The sequence below is a fragment of the Mobula birostris genome, chromosome 2 (assembly GCF_030028105.1).
Source record: "Mobula birostris isolate sMobBir1 chromosome 2, sMobBir1.hap1, whole genome shotgun sequence".
Classification (NCBI taxonomy): Eukaryota; Metazoa; Chordata; class Chondrichthyes; order Myliobatiformes; family Myliobatidae; genus Mobula; species Mobula birostris.
In genome coordinates, this window is record NC_092371.1 from 164,159,624 (window position 1) to 164,178,135 (window position 18,512).

Below are 18,512 nucleotides of genomic sequence, written 5' to 3' on the forward strand. Positions count from 1 at the left end.
GAACGCTCAACTTTCTGTCTCTCTCTCTCTGTCTCTCTTTCTCATCTCTTGTCTCTTTCTCTCTCTGTCTCTGTTTGTCTGTCACTCCCTCTCTCTCGCTCTGCATTTTTGGTAATTGGTCTTTCTTATCAGTATTATGAGCCTTTGATGCCACTCATTACAATACTGTGGAGGTACGGCCATCACATCGAGTGAAGTTCTGTCTAGAGTATTTCCCACTCGCAGACAACATTGATTTATGGTTGGAACCGGTCATGGACTGAACAAGACATGGGTGTGATTCTGAGGAAGGAGGGAATGGGGAATAGTTTCAAGTGTTTGATTGTGAAAAGAACGGGGTAAAGATGTAGGGTTTCCCTACATTATGTAGGACCTGACATCTGGAAATCTGATTTTATACAAATTCTCCTATATATCTGTAAAGTATTTTTAAAACCAGTAATAAAAATAGTATGTTTTGAAGTATTCATTAATGCCTGGATACGTTATATATTCCATTAGTTTTAATTATGTGGGATTAAGGTGATTATTCAATAAAATGGGGGAAGAATTTTAGATATATGTAGAGTGATACATTATGGGTTACTTAGTCAAAGTTTATGGTGATGAAGGCAGGAGAATGGGATTGAGAAAGATAATAAATCAGACAGGATGGAATGACAGAGGGGGTTCAATGGGCTGAATGGTCAGTCTGTTTTTATGTCTTATGGTTTTATAGAAAAGTGATGGTTCTGACTTTAGGAGAAATCAGTTTATGGTCAGTTCCAGGAGTGGAGCTCTTATATCACCACAGGACTGGCTGTATAGGACGTTTTACTTTCAATAACAAATGAAACGTTAATTGTTCTGACCTTTCAACTCTACCAGAGGAGCAGGAGGAGTCAGCATACAACCTGTTAATCTCCGAGGTGAGGAACATTCGGCTCCGAGTGGAGAACTCTGAGAAGCAGCTGATCCGTCAGATCCGCACACCACTCGAACGGGATGACCTGCAAGAAAGCGTGCAAAGGATCTCTCAGCAAGAGGTCAGTTTGAGAAGATTTTGCACAAAATGACATTTGAAGTCCTGCACTCAGATAATACTCGATTAAGCCTTCAGAAAATGTCAGAGCTACTGCTTTGTTAAGTTTCAAACAATGTTAAAGGCTGACCTTGAGCCATTTTGAGTACTAGACCTCATTCACACGCACAATGCTGGAGGAATTCAGCAGGTCAGGCAGCATCTCTGGAGAGGAATAACCAGTTGACGTTTCAGGGTGAGACATAGATGCTGAGTTCCTCTAGTATTTTGTGGGTGTTAACTAGATTTCCAGCATCTGCAGAATCTCTTGTATTTATGATCTTATTAAAGAGAAGTTAAGAAGTCATGATTCACAGGGGTAAGGAAGTGAGGTTTTCTTCCCTGAAGGTATATTTGTAATTCAGTTACAATCCAAGTTACGTTTATACAATAATACTGATTCTTGCATATAGTAGCCATATTAATTTCCAGTTTTACTTAATGCCATGAATTCAAATTCATGTGCAATGAAATTTGAACATATGATCTGTGGATTTTGAATCCAGCACTGTACGCACTTGGTTCCCGCACTGGACTGATTGCACTTCCATCTTTCTCTCACCAGAAGCTGAAGAGTGAACTGGAGGAGCTTATTGCTGATCTGGAAAAAGTAACGGAGAAGTGTGACAAATTCTTTGGTCAAGCCTCCTCATCTACCGCCCCAACCCTGCGGACGGAGCTGAGCGTGGTGCTGCAGAATCTCAATCAAGTCTACTCACTCTCCTCCATTTATTTGGATAAGTAAGGGTTCAAACTTTATAAATATATCATCTTCCTTAGCAAATCAACAATATAAAAATTTGTAATGTGCTTCATTTGAAAATTAAATCACTTTGGCAGACTAGCATTTACTGTCCTTTATTTTTCTCTGTATCTTTGTAGAATCATTGCTTTCAAATAAATTAAATAGAAGTTAAAAGTTTCCACCCAGTATCCAGATAGTGTGGAATTCCATCTTGGCCTTCTTTATCCAGCATGCACAGAGAAAGAGAAACCACTCTGCTTCTAGGATGGAGAGCCAGGAGGCAGAGCAGTTTCCCTTTCTCTGTGCATGCTGGGTAAAGAAGGGTCCATTCCACCACAGCCATTTTGTTTGTCCAGGGATCCCAGTGCTGAGAAATCTGCTATGTCCTTTAAGTTGTAAAGGGCTTGATGCATTAAAAACCATGTCTGCTTTATAATTGGTAAGTGATCGTGTATACTTTCTCATGCTGCAAATCATGTTAACTTGGAATAAGTATTCATTGTAGATGGGTGCTGGTATTTGGGCTGTATCTGTCATTATAGATTTCACTGTGGCTTTAATTTGTTTTGTTTTACCCTTGAACTGACTGAGGTAGTGTTAGGTTCTTTGTTGTTTCTGATTCATGAATGATTATGGTTGGTTTTGTTTTTTGCTCTTGAGATGGTCTCAAAGAAGGCACGAAATAGAAACAAAATGTTGCAAATGCTCAGCAGATCAGGCAGCATCTCTGCAATGAGGAACAGAGTTAACATTTCCGGTTCCAAGTCACTTGGTGTGATGAGTGTGACTGCTGCAAATCCATAATAGCCAACCTGAGCAGGAAATGTACTGCTTCACCTTGTATTCGGTATTGCTTACAGAGCAAAAAAGGAGGTGGCGTGCTGTGAAAGGGATGATGGAGTTCTCCCTGCAATACTGTAAATCTGTGGTTGGGGTACTTTTGTCTTGAAGTATACTAAAATTATCTTTTTACAGCAAGAATAGCATTATTGTTCTGTTGAATGGAGAAGTTCAGTTTCCCATTACTGTGGCAGGAGTGACACCTTTGTACGTTGTGTAGATTTAATTTTATTACTTTCTGCTTGCTAATGACAGACCACTCCAAAGTTCTTTCTACCATTGTTCTGGAGTGCCAGGCAGGATGCTGTTGAGTGAACAGATAATAATCCTGGGTAAATAGTAATCTTTGTGAACACCATGGGCTGGTGTCTTTATAACTGCTTGTAGAAGAAGATTAAAATGAGCCTTGTTTCCGACCGCAGGTTGAAGACGGTCAATTTGATTGTTAAAAGCACACAGGAAGCAGAGGCTCTTGTGAAGGAGTATGAGACCAAACTTGGAGAGGAGGATGCAGTGCCCCCAGACCCAGAGGCTATTCAGTCGCTGCAGAATACACTGAAGGTAATGAAGTTTTCTCTCAGATCCGAACACTTGGAAAAACTGTATAACATATCGCAGCACCAAAGTTCATTAGTCCATTGTGTAGGACATTCTGGCCTTTTGAGCCACACTGCCCAAATACCTGATGACTCCAATTTAACTTAATCGCGGGACAAGTTACACTGACCAATTGGCCTACCCGGTACATCTTTAGACTATGGAAGGAAACCAGGGGAACTGGAGAAAACCCACATGTTCCATAGGGAGGGCATACAGAGACTCCTTACGGAAGAGCCAGGATTGAACTCTTAACACCCCAAGCTGTAAGAGCATCACACTAGCTGCTACACTACTGTGGCACCCAGTCCTCCAATCCCAGCCTTTTATATCCAACCCTAGGAACTTCGGTTCCTATAGCTTTATCCATCACATTTTGTCACACCTTCTTGCAAATACTGAAATAATTTATCTTGAATTTCTGATTGGACCAAGATTAGGTCCATAGTGGACAATGAGGAAGGCTACCAAAGCTTGCAAACTGATTTGGATTAACTGGAAAAATGGACTGAAAAATGGCAGATGAAATTAAATGCAGACATGTTTGAGGTGTTGTACTTTGGTAGGACAAACCAGGGTAAGACTCTCACAATGAATGTTAGACCTCTCAAGTGTGCAGTAGCATAAAGGAATCTGGGAATACAAATTCATAATTCCTTGAAAGTCGCATCACGGGTAGATAGAATCATAAAGAGAGCTTTGGTACATTAACCTTCATAAATAAAGACATTGAGTACAGGAGTTGGGATGTTATTTTGAAGTTGTATAAGACATTGGTGAGGCCAAATTTGGAGAACTGTGTGCAGTCTACATACAGGAAAGTTATCAATAAGACTGAAAGAGTGCAGAGGAACTTTACAAGGATGTTGCTGGAACTTTGAGGACCTGAGTTAAAGAGAAAGGTTGAATAGGTACATTATTCCTGGGAGTGTAGGAGAAAGAGGGGTGATTTGATAGAGGTATTCAACATTGAGGTTACAGATAGGGTAAACACAAACAAACTTTTTTCACTACCAGTCATATGTTTAGAGTGAAAGGTCGAATACTTAAGGGGAATCTGAAAGGGATCTTCACTCAGAGGGTGGTGTAAGTGTAGAACAACTGCCAGTGGAAGTGGTGGATATGAGTTCAATTGTACCATTTAAGAGAAGTTTGGATAGCTACATGGATGGGAGGGCCTTGGAGGACTGTGGCCCAGGTGAAGGTAGATGGGACTAGGCAGAAGACCAGGCTGGCATAGCCTAGATGGGCTGAAAGGACTGTTTTTATGTCTTTGTTTTAGAGCCTTGTCGTGAACTCGCCACAAATGATGCTTTCCTTAGGCCTCCCATTTAAATTTAAGCCACACACTGTTCTGACGTGGGAGGTATATCAGCGTTTTCCACAAGCCCTGGATATCTCTCTCTAACACCATTGTGAGTACACCCATACCACAAGGACTGTTGTGGTTCAAGTATCTCATCACCACCTTTTCAAAGGTAGTTATGGATGGGCAATGGTGGTTCAGCCTTTGAAAGTCACTTTCCTTTCAATGAATTAAAAATAAAACCCAACAGTGCAGAGCAGGCTCTTTGGCCCATCATATTGTACCAACCTTATAACCTGTTCTAAGATCAATTTAACCCTTCCCTCTCTCATAGCACTCCACTTTGGTATCATCCACGTGCCTATTTAAAAGTTTCCTGTATGTCCCTACTGTTTCTACCACCACCCCTCTCCACACACCTTCCACTCTCTGTATTAAACGTACCTCTGATACATCCCCCTGGATGGTTTCGTAATAAAAGGCATAATAATTTTATTCCCTCATATTAGCCTTTCCTGTCTGGAAAAATTCTTTGGCTGTTCACTCGATCAATGCCCCTTATTATCTTCTACACCTCCATCAAATCAGCACTCATCCTCCTTCGCCCCATCTTGCCGAGAATTTGGTCTTTAAATGGAAACTCACCGCTGCTGCACCTCTCTCTCAAACAGCAATGGCGGGCGGAAGTGGACGAGCAGCGGGAGATTTTCCATTCGCTCGAGGACAAGCTGCAGAAGGGCAAGACCATCAGTGAGCGGATGCTGAGGGCCCACAACGAGCGAGACATGGACATGGACTGGCACAAGGAAAAGGCCGTTCAGTTGGTTGAGAGATGGGAGAGCATTCGCTCCCAAATTGACAACAGGTTTGCACTGCTCGTAACTGATAAAGTTGGCTGCCTTACAGCAAAAACCTCCCTCCTCCTTAATGAATTTTTGAAGAAAGCGTGAGCTTTATTTGTCATATGTACATTGAGGCATACAGCGAAATGCGATGTTTGTGTCAATGACCAACAGAGTCTGAGGATTTGCTGGGCAGCCCACGTGTTGCCATGCTTCCAGCACCAACATAAAATGGCCACAACTTACTAACCCTAACCCGTACACCTTTGGAATGTGGGAAGAAACTGGATCTCTCAGAGGAAACCCATGTGGTCACAGGGAGAACATACAATCTCATTACAGACAGTGGTGGGAATTGAACCCCAGTGGTGTAAAGTGTTATGCTGGGTATTGTTTGAAAGTGGTAATATTCTACAGCAAATAGCTCACATGCCAATGTTAAGACAATCCAATATGATCTCAAGGATATGAGTAACTCTTGTGCCTTTCAATCCGTTGTTGTGTCCCACCGCCTTTCTCAACCAACACACACAAAGTGCCTGAAGAACTTAGCAGGAATAAACAGTTGACATTTTGGACCCAGACTCTCCATTGAGATTGGAAAGGAAGGGAGGCAGAAGCAGAATAGAAGGGTGGGGGAAGAGCGAGGAGCAGGAGCTGGCATATGATAGCTGAATCCAGGGGAGTGATTAACAAGATGAAGAATAGCTTTTTTTGTCACACGTACATTGAGACACACAGTGAAATATGTTTCGTGACAATGGTCAGCACAATCCAGGGATCTGTTGGGTGCAGTCCACAAGTGCCGCCATGCTTTTGGCACCAGAATAGCCCTTTCTAACCGTACGTCTTTGGAATGTGGGAGGAAACCAAAGTACCCGGAGGAAACCAAAGTACCCGGAAGAAACCCACACAGTCACAGGGAGAAAGTACAAACTCCTTACAGACAGCAGTGGGAATTGTTCGCTGGTGCTCTAAAGCATTACGCTAGTCACTATGTTACCATGCTACCCCATGCATGGTGGAAGGTAGAGGAAGGAGGGGAAAGACAATAATGTTAGATGCTGTCACACAATAGGTGGGGATGGCAAAGGGCCGAAGAATGCAGCAATTGCTGTGTAGCGAGGATTATTCTGATAGGATCTGATCAACTACTGCTGCTGAGACAAACTTAACGGATGTCCACTTTGCTTTCAGGCTGCATGAACTCGAAGGAATCAGCACATCTCTCAGCTGGTATAGAGACTGTTACAAAGATCTTGATCAATGGATCCAAGAAATGGAAGCCACTCAACAGAAGATGCAAGAACGCCAGCCAGAAGATAGCCGAGCCCTTGCGGATGAGCTCCATCAACAGAAGGTAACGTGCTTTTTAATAATTCACGCTGGAGGTCAGCATGGCTACAGAACCCGCCAAACACAAATATGACCTGAACCCTATCATTCGCTGTCTTATCCAAACCTGACTCACTCACCCTGACTGTCACCATGAATGAAACAACCTCAGTTGTGCTGCGAAACATCAGATAAAAGCATGAAAAATTTTCAGCTTTCTGAAGGTTACTTTCAGATGTACAAAGTAAGTCATTCTGATCTGGATAATTTTGCAGCCCAGGCTGACGTAACCTGATCCCAAACATTTCATCAGAACATATGCTTCTCTTGATTTGAACGTGAAATGAGGTCAGCTGCTTTGGGACTCGGGTTGGGCCAGCAGGTGCTAATTCACACAGGATCAAGGTTCAACTTTATTTGCCATATATATTTACATATATTAGGACGTTGCTAAACATTGTGTGTTGGTGCAACGTGCAATGAAAATAACAGTCAACAATGATAAAGTAATGATTTATATAAAACATAGAGGTTAAAGTACAGATTTGCTATAAAATGTGTACAAATACATAAATACTAGCATGTATTTACAATGTCAGTAGCATTATAAAAAGTGGTTTGAAGTGTTTATAGAGCAGTGACTGAGATAATAGATAGAAGGGAGTCGGGAAGGAATGGAAAGGTTTCTCAAATTAACTGCCTGGGGGAAGAAACTTTTAAGATAGCATGAAGTTTTTGTTTTAATAGCCCTACAGCACTTTCCAGAAGGGAGCTATTTGTTCTGGACGCATACAAGTACTGCAGTGATGGTAGACTGCATCAATTATCTTTCCTGCTGACCAGTCAGTTCATGTATTGTGAGAGGACGTTGCACTAAACCAGACAGTAATATCTGATTGAGGATGCTGTCCATGATGGCAGTGTAGAATTGCACCATTATTTTCTGGGGAAGATGACACTTTACCAACTGTGAGCTGTGGAGTGTGAATGTGAGCAGAGGTTCATATCTCATTCTCTGCTCATATCTCCAAGCCTACTGCAGGGAAGAAACCAGCCAGCTTGGTGTCCATTGTGCAAGGCACTTCCCACTTATTCCTTGGGGCATAAGATTTTAAAAGATGATCTTATACGAGGTGTATAAAATTAGGTAGGCTAAATGCACTCAGCCTTTTCCCTGGAGTTGAGGAATTGGAAACTAGAAGGTAAACATTTAAAGTGGGAGAGGAACAATTTAATATAGAGGTGAGGGACCCCTGTTTAACAGTGGGTGCAAGGTATATGAATAAGCCGCCCAGAGGAAGTGGCTGAGGCAGGTACAATAACAACTTTTAAAGGACAGTTGGGCAGGTACATGGATCGGAAAGGTTTAGAGGGATATAGGTCAAAATGGGAAAATGACACTAGATTGGATGGGCATCTGGTGGGGTGCACCAGCTGAGCCAAAAAGCTTGTTTCTGCACTGTATGACTTTATTGGAATTGGAATTGGTTTATTATTGTCACATGTACCAAGATAGAATTGAAAGCTTGTTTTGCATACTGTTCATACACATCAGACCATTACACAGTGTATTGAGGTAGAACAAGATAAAACTATAATAAACTGCAGAATAAAATGTAACAACCTGTTCCAGTTTTGTTTGTTCTTTTGTGTGTGTGGAGTGGGTGGGATTTGGCGGTTAATGATCATGCTGCCGTTCTTTTCTTTCGTGGTTTCACGGCTATCTGGAGAAGAAGGATTTCAGAGTTGTATACTTTGATAAAAAAGGAACCTCTGAACCTTTGAACTTTTGACCTTTGAACATGCTTCTATGATGAAGTTGTACCTTCTGGTCCTAGGCACCTCTACTATAGGAAACTTCCTCTCCACGACCACTCCAGGCCTTTCTGTCTGACAACTGAGTTCACATGTTTTATTTTGCAGATGTTGGCTTCAGAGGTTGAAATGAAACAGGGGAAAATGGACGAGTGTCAGAAGTACTCCGAGGGATATTCCTCCGCTGTCAAGGTATAGTTGGGAATTCAGCTGGAATTTCTTCCAATATAATCCAAAATAATTATTTAAATCTTCAGTCATTTTGATGGTAAAGTAAAATAAATATTTGATAATCCAGTGTTAACAGTTTTAACGTAATTGAGAATGTGGAGATGACAAATTCCTTTGCTTAACAGTTTTTTTACTCTGGAATGCATGGATCAGAATGATGTCATGGGCAGTGGCAGCTGCTGCATCACCCCTAAGGGGCATAGGGTGCCACAGCAGCTCGCAGGCATCCCCTGTCCTGGGCTGATTGAAGGTTGATTGGCCCTGTGGCTTCCGCCCTCACCACGGCTTCATATGTCTTCTAGTCGAAGCTCCTTCCTCGCCCAGGGATGAGATCTTTGGAGCTTCTGTTTTGTGTTTCTGTAGCTCTGGGTTTTTATGGGATGGGGTTCTAGCCCCATACCTAACCTTCCTCCTTTCACAGCCAGACTTGGGACCCTCCATGCAGAGTTAATAGAGACACTGATAAGGAAACAAGAAAGCAGAGGACTAAGCAGAGCTAAGAGGAAAGCACAAAGGGGTAAAATTAATTGGAGAGTCTCTTAAAACAATTGGAGTAAATTACTTCCTTGTGCCAATCCTTTTGTGGTGGTCACTTTGAGGAAGACTTCCAATATCTTTCTCTGTACAGATAGATCAGAATCAGAATCAGATTTAATATCACTGACATATGTTGGGAAATTTGTTAACTTTGCTGCAGCAGTACAATGCAATACATGATAATAGAGAAAAAATAGATTGTGAATTACAGTAAAATATATATATATATTTACAATAGTTAAATTAAATATGTAGTGCAAAAAAATAGAAATAAAAAAGTAGTGAGGTGTTCATAGGTTCAATGTCCATTCAGAAATCGGATGGCAAAGGAAGAAGCTGTTCCTGAATTACTAAATGTGTGCCTTCAGGCTTTTGTACCTCCTTCCTGATGGGAGAAAAGAGAAGAGAGCATGAACTGGGTGATAAGAGTCCTTAATGATAGACACCACCGTTTTGAGGCACAACTCCCTGAAGATGTCCTGGAAACAATGGAGATTGAAGGTTTATTACTGTGCTGTTCAAGGTTCTGAAATCACAGCAGTTTTCATGCAAGTGTGAATCTTACTGATGAATGGTAATGATTGAATGCTGACATTTATTGTATGTAGCTTTTATCATTACACCTTGATTGACCCTATGGGGATGAAACACAGATTCAAAAGGATTACACCTCTAGGTTGAAATCATAGATTGAATAACCTGCATTTATTTGAGGAGGAAAGATTGAGGGTTCAAAATGTTAAAAGGTATCGCTGAGGTTGATGCAATTTTCATGGGTAGGAGATTGTGAACAAGAATCAAAAGTGAATCACCACTCAGAGTTAGATAAGAACTAACCAATTCATTGGGAGAAACCGGAGAGACTGTTTCTCCGAAAAGTCAGTAGAACTTACAACAGTACAGCACCAAATGGACCCTTTGGTCCATGATGTTATGCCAACCTAAATAATATAACCCACCCCAAGATGAATCTAACCCTTCCCTCCCACATAGCCCATTACCCTACCATTTTTTCTCCAGATATGGAGCTCCCTTCCCTCACTCCATTCTAAAAAGCTGTGGATTAATTTGAAAACTGAAATTTCGTTAAATGTATCAAACAAATAGAGCAAAAACTGGTGAGTGGAATTAACGGTTGACTACAATCTAAATGAAGAGAGGAGCAATTTTAACATCTGTGTGGCATATTCCTGGTTGGAATATTTCCCTGATATGGCATTGGACCAATAACATGAATTATGTGCTCAGTTCTCTGTTGCAGGGTGTAAAGTACCAGAGCAAGAATGCCGACCATTGCTCACTGAACGTTAAAGAACGATTCACCACTCTGGGCTCTGTTATCTCTTACTAGTTATTGGAGCTGAGATTTGTCAGGAGCATGAAGCACCATCAACGGGATTGTTCATGCTCTGTGGCTGGGTTCTGGTTTGTATTATGTCAGAGAGTAAACTATTGTCTCTTTATTCCATTCACAGGAATATGAACTTCAGCTCATGACCTACAAAGCCATGGTTGACTCCCAGCAGAAATCCCCAGTCAAGCGGCGCAGGATGCAGAGCTCTTCAGATGTCATTGTGCAAGAGGTGGCCAATGTTAACGCTATCAATCTCATAGAATTGATGCCCTTACATTACTCTCCTTAGAGCAGAGAAGGTCAAGGGAAGACTTAGTGAAACTTTTCAGAATCATCAAGGGTTTTTCACCATTAAGCAAGGTTCTTATCCTGAGAATGCAGATGTAAGTGCAGTTGAACCAGAGTGGAGATGTGATCTTCTATAATGGAGTTGGTTATTTTAACCTGGAGTGGACAGTCTAAAAGTAATGTGGAAATGATTGGTGATAACTTCCTTAAGGGATTTGGGTAAGTTCACCGGGCGGGTGGCACAGAGCACATTAGTTAAGAAGACTGCTTCACACCCTAAAGGAGCCTGGTTCGATTCTGACCTCAGGTGCTGTTTGAGTGAAGTTTGCAGATTCTGTTTGAGCATTCCCCCTTCACAAAGTTATAGGCTAATCAGTCTCTGTAAGTTACTTAACATAGGTAAGAGGCAGAAGAATTGATTTGTGGGTTAGAGTAAGTTACAGGGTTGCAAGGAAACAATGAGGGAGACATTGGGAGTGCTAGAGTTTCTCTCCTGGAGGCCAGCATGAACCTATGGGCAGAATATCATCTGTGTTGTAGTCAGTAATTCTTTCAGTACTTACAATGGAACACATATGGGAGAAAGCAAGGGGCTGACAGAGCGGATGGTTGTATTAAAGAGTCAGTGTAAGCTTACTGGGTTGAATTGCCTTCATTGATGGGACTAAGCAGAATAACAGCTCTGCATGGACGAGATGGGCTGATTTTGTGCTGTAACATATGACTGTGTGACTGCGGGTCCGAAACTCATTGGGCTGTAAGAAGAAGATGGGATTAATGTGGATGGGTGCTTATGGTTGGCATGGACGTGGTTGGACAAAGGGCCAGTGTAATTGCTGTATGGATCATGCAGACAAGGGAAACTTGCGGATGAGATCTTAGTCCGGTATTGTTTTTGAAAATCCAGGGATGAATTTAAGGGAGTAGTCTATGAGAGGCAGAGCGATGTTTTTTTTTGGAATGTTAGATACTTAGCCTTGTTACTGAGAGGTCCCCACGTTCTGTGGTGTAAGTGAGCAGGAGAGTCACAACCTCAAGGCCTGCTTTTACAGCAGAGATACAAAGTCTGTTAGGAAGAGGCCAGGGTGGTTTGATTTTTGACACAAGAGATTCTGCAGATGGCAGTCTGGAGCAACACACATAAAATGCTGGAGGAACTCAGCAAGTCAGGCAGTATCTATGGAGGGAAATGAATAGTTGGGATTTTGGCCTGAGATAATAGCTAGAGTACTGATATAGTCTCAGTCCAAAATGTTGACTGTTCATTCCCTCCATAGTACTGCCTGATCTACTGAGTTCCTCCAGCATTTGTATGTTGGTCGCTTTTCTAGTGTTCCAGTGTATCAGGTGAGAAAAGTTGGAAGTCAGGAATTAACTCTTTCCTTACAGATTGCCCCAAATGCTCATTTAGCTGAAGCTCGAGCTGCATTAACCATGGTGTCACGCTGTTTTGTGTCCCTCTGCAGTTCATGGACCTCCGCACGCGCTATACTGCCTTGGTTACCCTGATGATGCAGTATGTGAAGTTTGCCAGCGACGCTTTAAAAAGATCAGAGGAAGAAGAGGTAAGAACTGCCACAAATATGGGTGAGAATTAACACAATATAAATGGGACTTGAAGCAAATGGGCATTTTTTTTAATGCAGAGATGGATTTAAAGAGACAGCATTCATTTAAAAAGTATGGACTATCCATACATATGGATGTGCCTGATCATAGAGAGGTGAGGGCTTTGGACACACTTTGTTACCAGGAGAGATTCCAAGCATTTTGAGGTGGGGAATGAGAGGAGTAGTGCAGGGAACATAAGTGTGGTTTACAGCAGCAGTCTTACAGAGTGGATTTCCTGTTGTCCTCCCCCAGAACTGTAAGACATGCAAGGTGTGGAGCATCCAGAGGAAAGAATTAGGGGGCATCAAAAGCTATTCTGCAATTGTGTCATTCATGGGAGCTTGAACATGTTAAGTAGCATGGCTGGAGAGAAGAGACTGTGGTGGAAGAAGCTGATGGTTCAATTGGAGACAGAATGAGTTATATTAGACATGAACAATGTAAAAAAAGAACATGAGTTTATTTTCATTATATAAAATGTCACAACAGTGATTGAGTTGATATTAATTTAGAAAGAATGAGGTTCAATAACGATATGGGTGTTGAGTGAGATGGGGTGGGTTGAGGGAGGAGGTTGAGTTGTGAAAGTGGGTGAGTTAATGAGCATTTGGAAGGTTGTTTCACTGGTGCAGTGCTGCCACTTGCTGGTTGTTTGGGTGATAACAGCCATTCTGTTTCTTCATGCTAACAATACTGTGGTGGTGCTCGAGTTATTGGGTGCCTGCTGTCACTGTGAGACTTTGCCCCAGTCCACCAGTGTAAATATTAACAATATGAACAAGTGTGGCTTTAATTTAAAATTTTGTGGGACAGCTTTTGGCTGTAGTTACTGCTGAGACTTTTATAAATTAAAGATTTTGCCCACTTTTTATTTGCCACCATGTTAGAATTGGTTTGTGTCCAGCATCAGTGTCCATAAAACTTTAAAATTCCTTTGTATTTGGTGAATATTTGGATTTGTAAAAGAATCCGTGTCATTGTTAGTCTATAACAGGCAATTTTATTTTTAAAAGTCAGGCAGTAATGTTAAATAATTGCATTTTCTAGTGTAGTTTGAGGTTCAAAAATAGAGTCTTTCACCACAATCCTTCTTGCAGTGTGTGTGTGTGTACTCTAGTAATTTGCATTCATCTAAAAATAAGTAAAGATTTGAATGAGCTCAATGAATGAGACTTGACCGAATCATTTCCATTCTGTTGAGATCTCTTCCCTAATGTTAATCCTGTCAGTGCCAAATTGTGGAGATCAACTTAATGACATTATTAACAGTTGGCCATTGCCAATTAAGAACCCTAATATGGTAAACTTCTAATTCTACAAATACTTTTAGAATTAATATTTGCCCTGTATGGAGTTGGTCAGAGTTTGGCAGATCAAGATTATGTGATCTTTGGTAGTACTGGATGTGATTGTTTGACTGGTAAAATTATATTTTTGTTTATATTCATTGAGATACTGTTTGAAAATCAGTTGACTCTGAGTCTGTTTCATTACTTGTCAAAGAGCAGTCTAGTCAGATGAGTCATACCCATGAGTTGTTGAAATCCATCTGGCTTGTGTAAGAGAATTAAAGAAGTTATTTCAGGTGCCTTGCAAATACATAAGGAAATGTAGTTACATTGGGTTCATAACTTATAATCAGTTTTCTTCATTGACATAACCGAACAGACATCTTCAACTTCTTTGCTGCATTGACTAACGACCAAGCCAATGGACAGTGCAGCAATGTCAGCCAATTCAGTCTGTTTACTGGTCCTTTATAAAGCACGTGGGGCTTCTGCAGATTTGGAAGGCTGGGTGGTACTGGGAAATGGCTGATATCCATTGCCACAAGTATCGGATCGCATCCTTGGAGACTGTACAGCTCTCGGAGGAGTAGACCAAATTGCAGGGAATGCCCAATGAGTATTTTAATACCCCTGAGGTGTCTCAGCCCGAAAGACTGACTGTTTATTCCTCTCCAAAAATGCTGCTTGACTTGCTGAATTCCTCCAGCATTTTCTACGTGTTACTCATTTTAATACGGCGTTCCCTATGGAGAGTCTGTGTACTTGAGGAACTCCCTTCATTTCTGTGGAACCTGGGGTCCTCCTGTCAGCTTGTACTCAGCTGGTGCAGAGGCTGACAGCCCTTCGAGTGCTTTGAGTTGACCAGTATCACCAGGGATGGAATGGAAGGCTAAGTGGGCTTGGTTTATTCTCACTGGAAAGTAGGAGGCTGAGGGGTGACTTTATGGAGGGTTATAAGATTATGAAGCCCAGAGATAAGGTAGTTAATCACAATGTTTCATTGTGAGGCATGTACGTTTGACTAACCAGGTGTTTGTGATACTACTAATCACAATAGGGGTATAAATGACAAAAGAATTGGATTTAACAAAGCAGGTAATTGTCATTCTTATGACTAACTTGTGGAATGATTACTTAGAATAGAGTTTCGTAAGATTAGTGAAGAGAATGATCTGCATTGCACCATGTTCTTTTAGAATAATGTTAACTAATGTTATAAATCTAGGTGGATGTGTTTTATTTTCCTCCTTCATGGGAAAGTCTGACAGGCTTAGGTAATGTGTTTTAAACTTTCAATTAGAACTTTTCAACACAGAGATTTTTCAAAGTCTGTTCTTTAAAAAGTTGTATCCTGATTTGGAATGTAACTTGTTGTTCTTCCATCGTTGCTGGGACAAAATCTTGGAGCTGTGACACAGAGGCGCTGTGAGAGTAATTCTCACCACTTGGACTGCCATGGTTCCCAAACAAGGTTTGACATCACCTTCCCCACTGGGGAAGAGGAACAAGTGAATCAAAATATTTCATTTGTGTTGTGCACAGTTTGATATGCAGAGTGTACTTTACATGCTGTTCGATGTTATTGTGCCTGAATATTTTTTTTCTATTTTTCGGCCTTTCTTCCCAACTAATGTTGTGTGGCTGAACCTGGTGAAGGACTTTCCTGCTGTGTTAAACTATGACAAAACTCTTTTTCTGAACCTTGTGCAAAAGGTGATGGGGCATCATGCAATAGTCATTAGCACCTTTTCCCTGTTCCCTAAAAGTCCCTAAGTAAGTAGATTTTTCTCATTTTATAAGTGGTTGATTCACAAAATTCTAAATAGTACCTTTTCTGTTTTCCTCCCAGCCATGACTCACTGAGCACTTGATTTTATTTGCATTAGAAAAAGTTTCAAGCAAGTCCTGCCAGTTTAGGGGGTCCTAATCAGCAACAGTCTCTGATGAGCCTGAGCCACAAGAGCTTGGAGAAGATGGAGGTTCCGGTGGTGGAGTTGGATCAGGTGAAGGGGAAGAAGTATCTGCTGGAGCAGCGGTTGGCACATCTGCTAGAGGAAGCCGAGAGCGAGCGGAGGAGGCACCGGCAAGCTGTGGAAGAAATGAGATTGGAGAAGAGCAAGTCCGACTTGGAGGCAGGTCAGTGCAGGTTGGAGCTTGAAAAGCTATTGAGGGAGAAGGCCAACTTGTTGGTAGAATTGGAGCAGATGAAGCAGATGAACCCGGAGGGCCGTGAAGCTGGAGGGAAGCAGCACAAACACATGGAGGCACCACAACCACGGCCAACAGCTTTTGAGCAAATGGACCTTGATGAGACTGTTGGGCAGGCGGGCTTTGGATCAGAGACCCTGCAGCAGGTACTGAGAATAACGCAAACATTGGACCTGATGCAAGTCTATATCAGAGGACTGTTGGGTGGACCAGAGGCAGGGATGTCAGTGGTGGGAAGAGGCATCTCATCAAACGAAATGGAGAGACTGAGGGAATTAGTGAATGACCTCAGCCAGGTTACTGACCGAGCTGGAAATGATCTGAAGATTTTGCTGCTGGAGATGAGGTCACTCAGACAGAACATGAATGAGGCTGAGCTTAAAGCTTCTCAGCACCTGACACAGTTGGGGGTGACGAGCCTTGAACTTGAGAAAGTCCAGCTGGAGCAAGAACAGCTGCTCAAGAAGGTGGAGGGTTACCGGCAGAAGGTGGCCCACCTGGAAAATGAACTGAAAGACAGCCAGCAACAAAGGGAGAATTACAAGATAAAGGTCGAGATGCTTTCCCGGGACTGTGTCACTGCTCAGACCCGGATCCAGAGTATGGAAAGGGAGCTGGAGGCTCTTCGCTCTGAGCGGGATCTCGCCGTGCAGCGCGCACTGACCTACAGCACAACAGCTAGCAGCTTAGAGGAGAATCTGCAAGCTGCTGAGAGAGAGATGAGCTGTGGAGAAAAGCAGTGGGCAAAGAAGGTCAGGGATCTGGAGGCCAAGCTGGCCGAAAGCCAACAGGCTTTGAGGGAGCTGGAGCGCAAGTTGGACAAAGTCAATCAGGAATGGCGTCGTGCTGAAGATGCTGCAAAGCTCTTAAGGACTGAAGCCCGTCTGGTGCAGAGCGAGAGAACATTGGCAGAAGAAAGTGTGCAGTTTCAGCTAAAGGAAGTCTGCATCTTAAGAGAGAAACTGAAGAGTGCACAGGAGGCTATGGAGGAAAAGGAGAAGAGTGAGTACAAATATCAAGCAACGGTCAGGAAACTGGAAGATGATTTAGTGCATCATAGATGCACAGCTACTGAACTGCAACAGAAGGTTGATGATCTGGTGTCAGCCAGTCTAACAGCTGAGAGACTCATGGCCTGCCTCCACAGTGAACTTGACTCCTTGAAGACGAAGAAGAAAGTTGCGGAGGAGAGGGGCGATGCGCAGAGGGTGCAAGTGGAGTGTTTGAGTGCACAGCTGAAGCAAGTGGAAGAGCAGCTAATCCAGAAGGTGAGAAAGGTCCAGGAACAAGAGACCCAGGCTTGGAAGCTGGAGGAGGAGGTGGCGAAAGGGCAGCAACTGATGACTAGCCTGGAGATTCAGCTGACCGAGGTCACCGAAGCCAACGTGACAGCAGCAAGGTCCGTCAAGAGCCTTCAGGATGAGCTGTCCTCTGTTAGAAAAGAGAAGGAAGTCTTGGCAGAGGTAGTCAAGAGGCAACATTTACTGATGCATGAGTTTGGTATCAAGATTGAGCATGCCCACCGGGAGCTGGATAAAGGACATGACCTGTCCTGGGGCAACTGGACCAAAGAACTGTGCGCTGGAGTCAACCAACATAATCACCTAGCAGAAAGTTTTGTGTGGCAAGCGAGTGACCAACACCAACTCCTGGGGGAAGATGAGGTACAGGACAGAAAAAGAGGGCTTGAGAATCAACATTACCAGAGTCGCAGCTTGAGCTCATGGACCAGTTTCAAGCATCAGCTCCCTGCGAGTGACCGGCATGGCTGGAAATCCATGCTACCTCCCTGGAAAGTAGCTTTACAAACTAAATCCACGAGCCTGCAGAAAACAGCAGGATCAGTGGAAACACCGAACATTATAATTCAAAACAAGTTGCAGAACCTGAGGCTGAGCTCAACAAACGATGTGACAAAGCAAATCACTTCACCGCTAAGAAGCCTAGCTCAGTCACTGGAGGTACATTTTAGTCCATAGAGACACCTCAGCTTGCTTGGGCATTTTGGGTGTGTTGCAAGTGGACCAGATGGTAACCAGGGCAGGCTTTAGCAAACGTGTCAGGATCACAATGAGCAGAAGTGACTGTTGAGAAAGCATTATCAGATATTGAGCTTTATTCATATTTTGGTTCCTGGGTTAGTTGTATGCCAACCGTTTATTGCCAGCATAGACTGCAGTTTCAGAATTATAACACAGACATTTTTAAAAATATAGACAAATGTGATGTACGCTTCCTTTTTTCATGATCAGAGCCTCAATTGCTCTTCCTAGCCTGGGTTCCCTGAACTTGATGCGCCTACCCTTCATCCTAACAGGAACATACTGCCCCTGGCTTCTTGATGTGACTCTTTTAGAAGCCTTATACTTCCATATTGTTCCCTTGTCTTTTACTAGAGTTGACCAGTCCACCCTGGCTAGACCCTGCCTAATGTCCTCAAAGTTGGTTCTGCTC

General features: G+C 42.6%; 1 protein-coding gene across 20 annotated transcripts in view; it reads left to right on the top strand.

Moving 5' to 3' along the window:
- The window catches only part of dst (dystonin), a 603,331-nt gene that overhangs the window by 292,234 nt on the left and 292,585 nt on the right, over window positions 1-18,512 (top strand). For all 20 annotated transcript variants that reach the window (XM_072250685.1, XM_072250715.1, XM_072250746.1 and 17 more), the window contains 8 exons: window positions 868-1,025; window positions 1,626-1,801; window positions 3,068-3,206; window positions 5,220-5,413; window positions 6,588-6,750; window positions 8,649-8,732; window positions 10,784-10,891; window positions 12,417-12,515. In XM_072250685.1, the coding sequence (XP_072106786.1) occupies window positions 868-1,025; window positions 1,626-1,801; window positions 3,068-3,206; window positions 5,220-5,413; window positions 6,588-6,750; window positions 8,649-8,732; window positions 10,784-10,891; window positions 12,417-12,515 (1,121 nt within the window). The remainder of the gene's footprint in view (window positions 1-867; window positions 1,026-1,625; window positions 1,802-3,067; window positions 3,207-5,219; window positions 5,414-6,587; window positions 6,751-8,648; window positions 8,733-10,783; window positions 10,892-12,416; window positions 12,516-18,512) is intronic.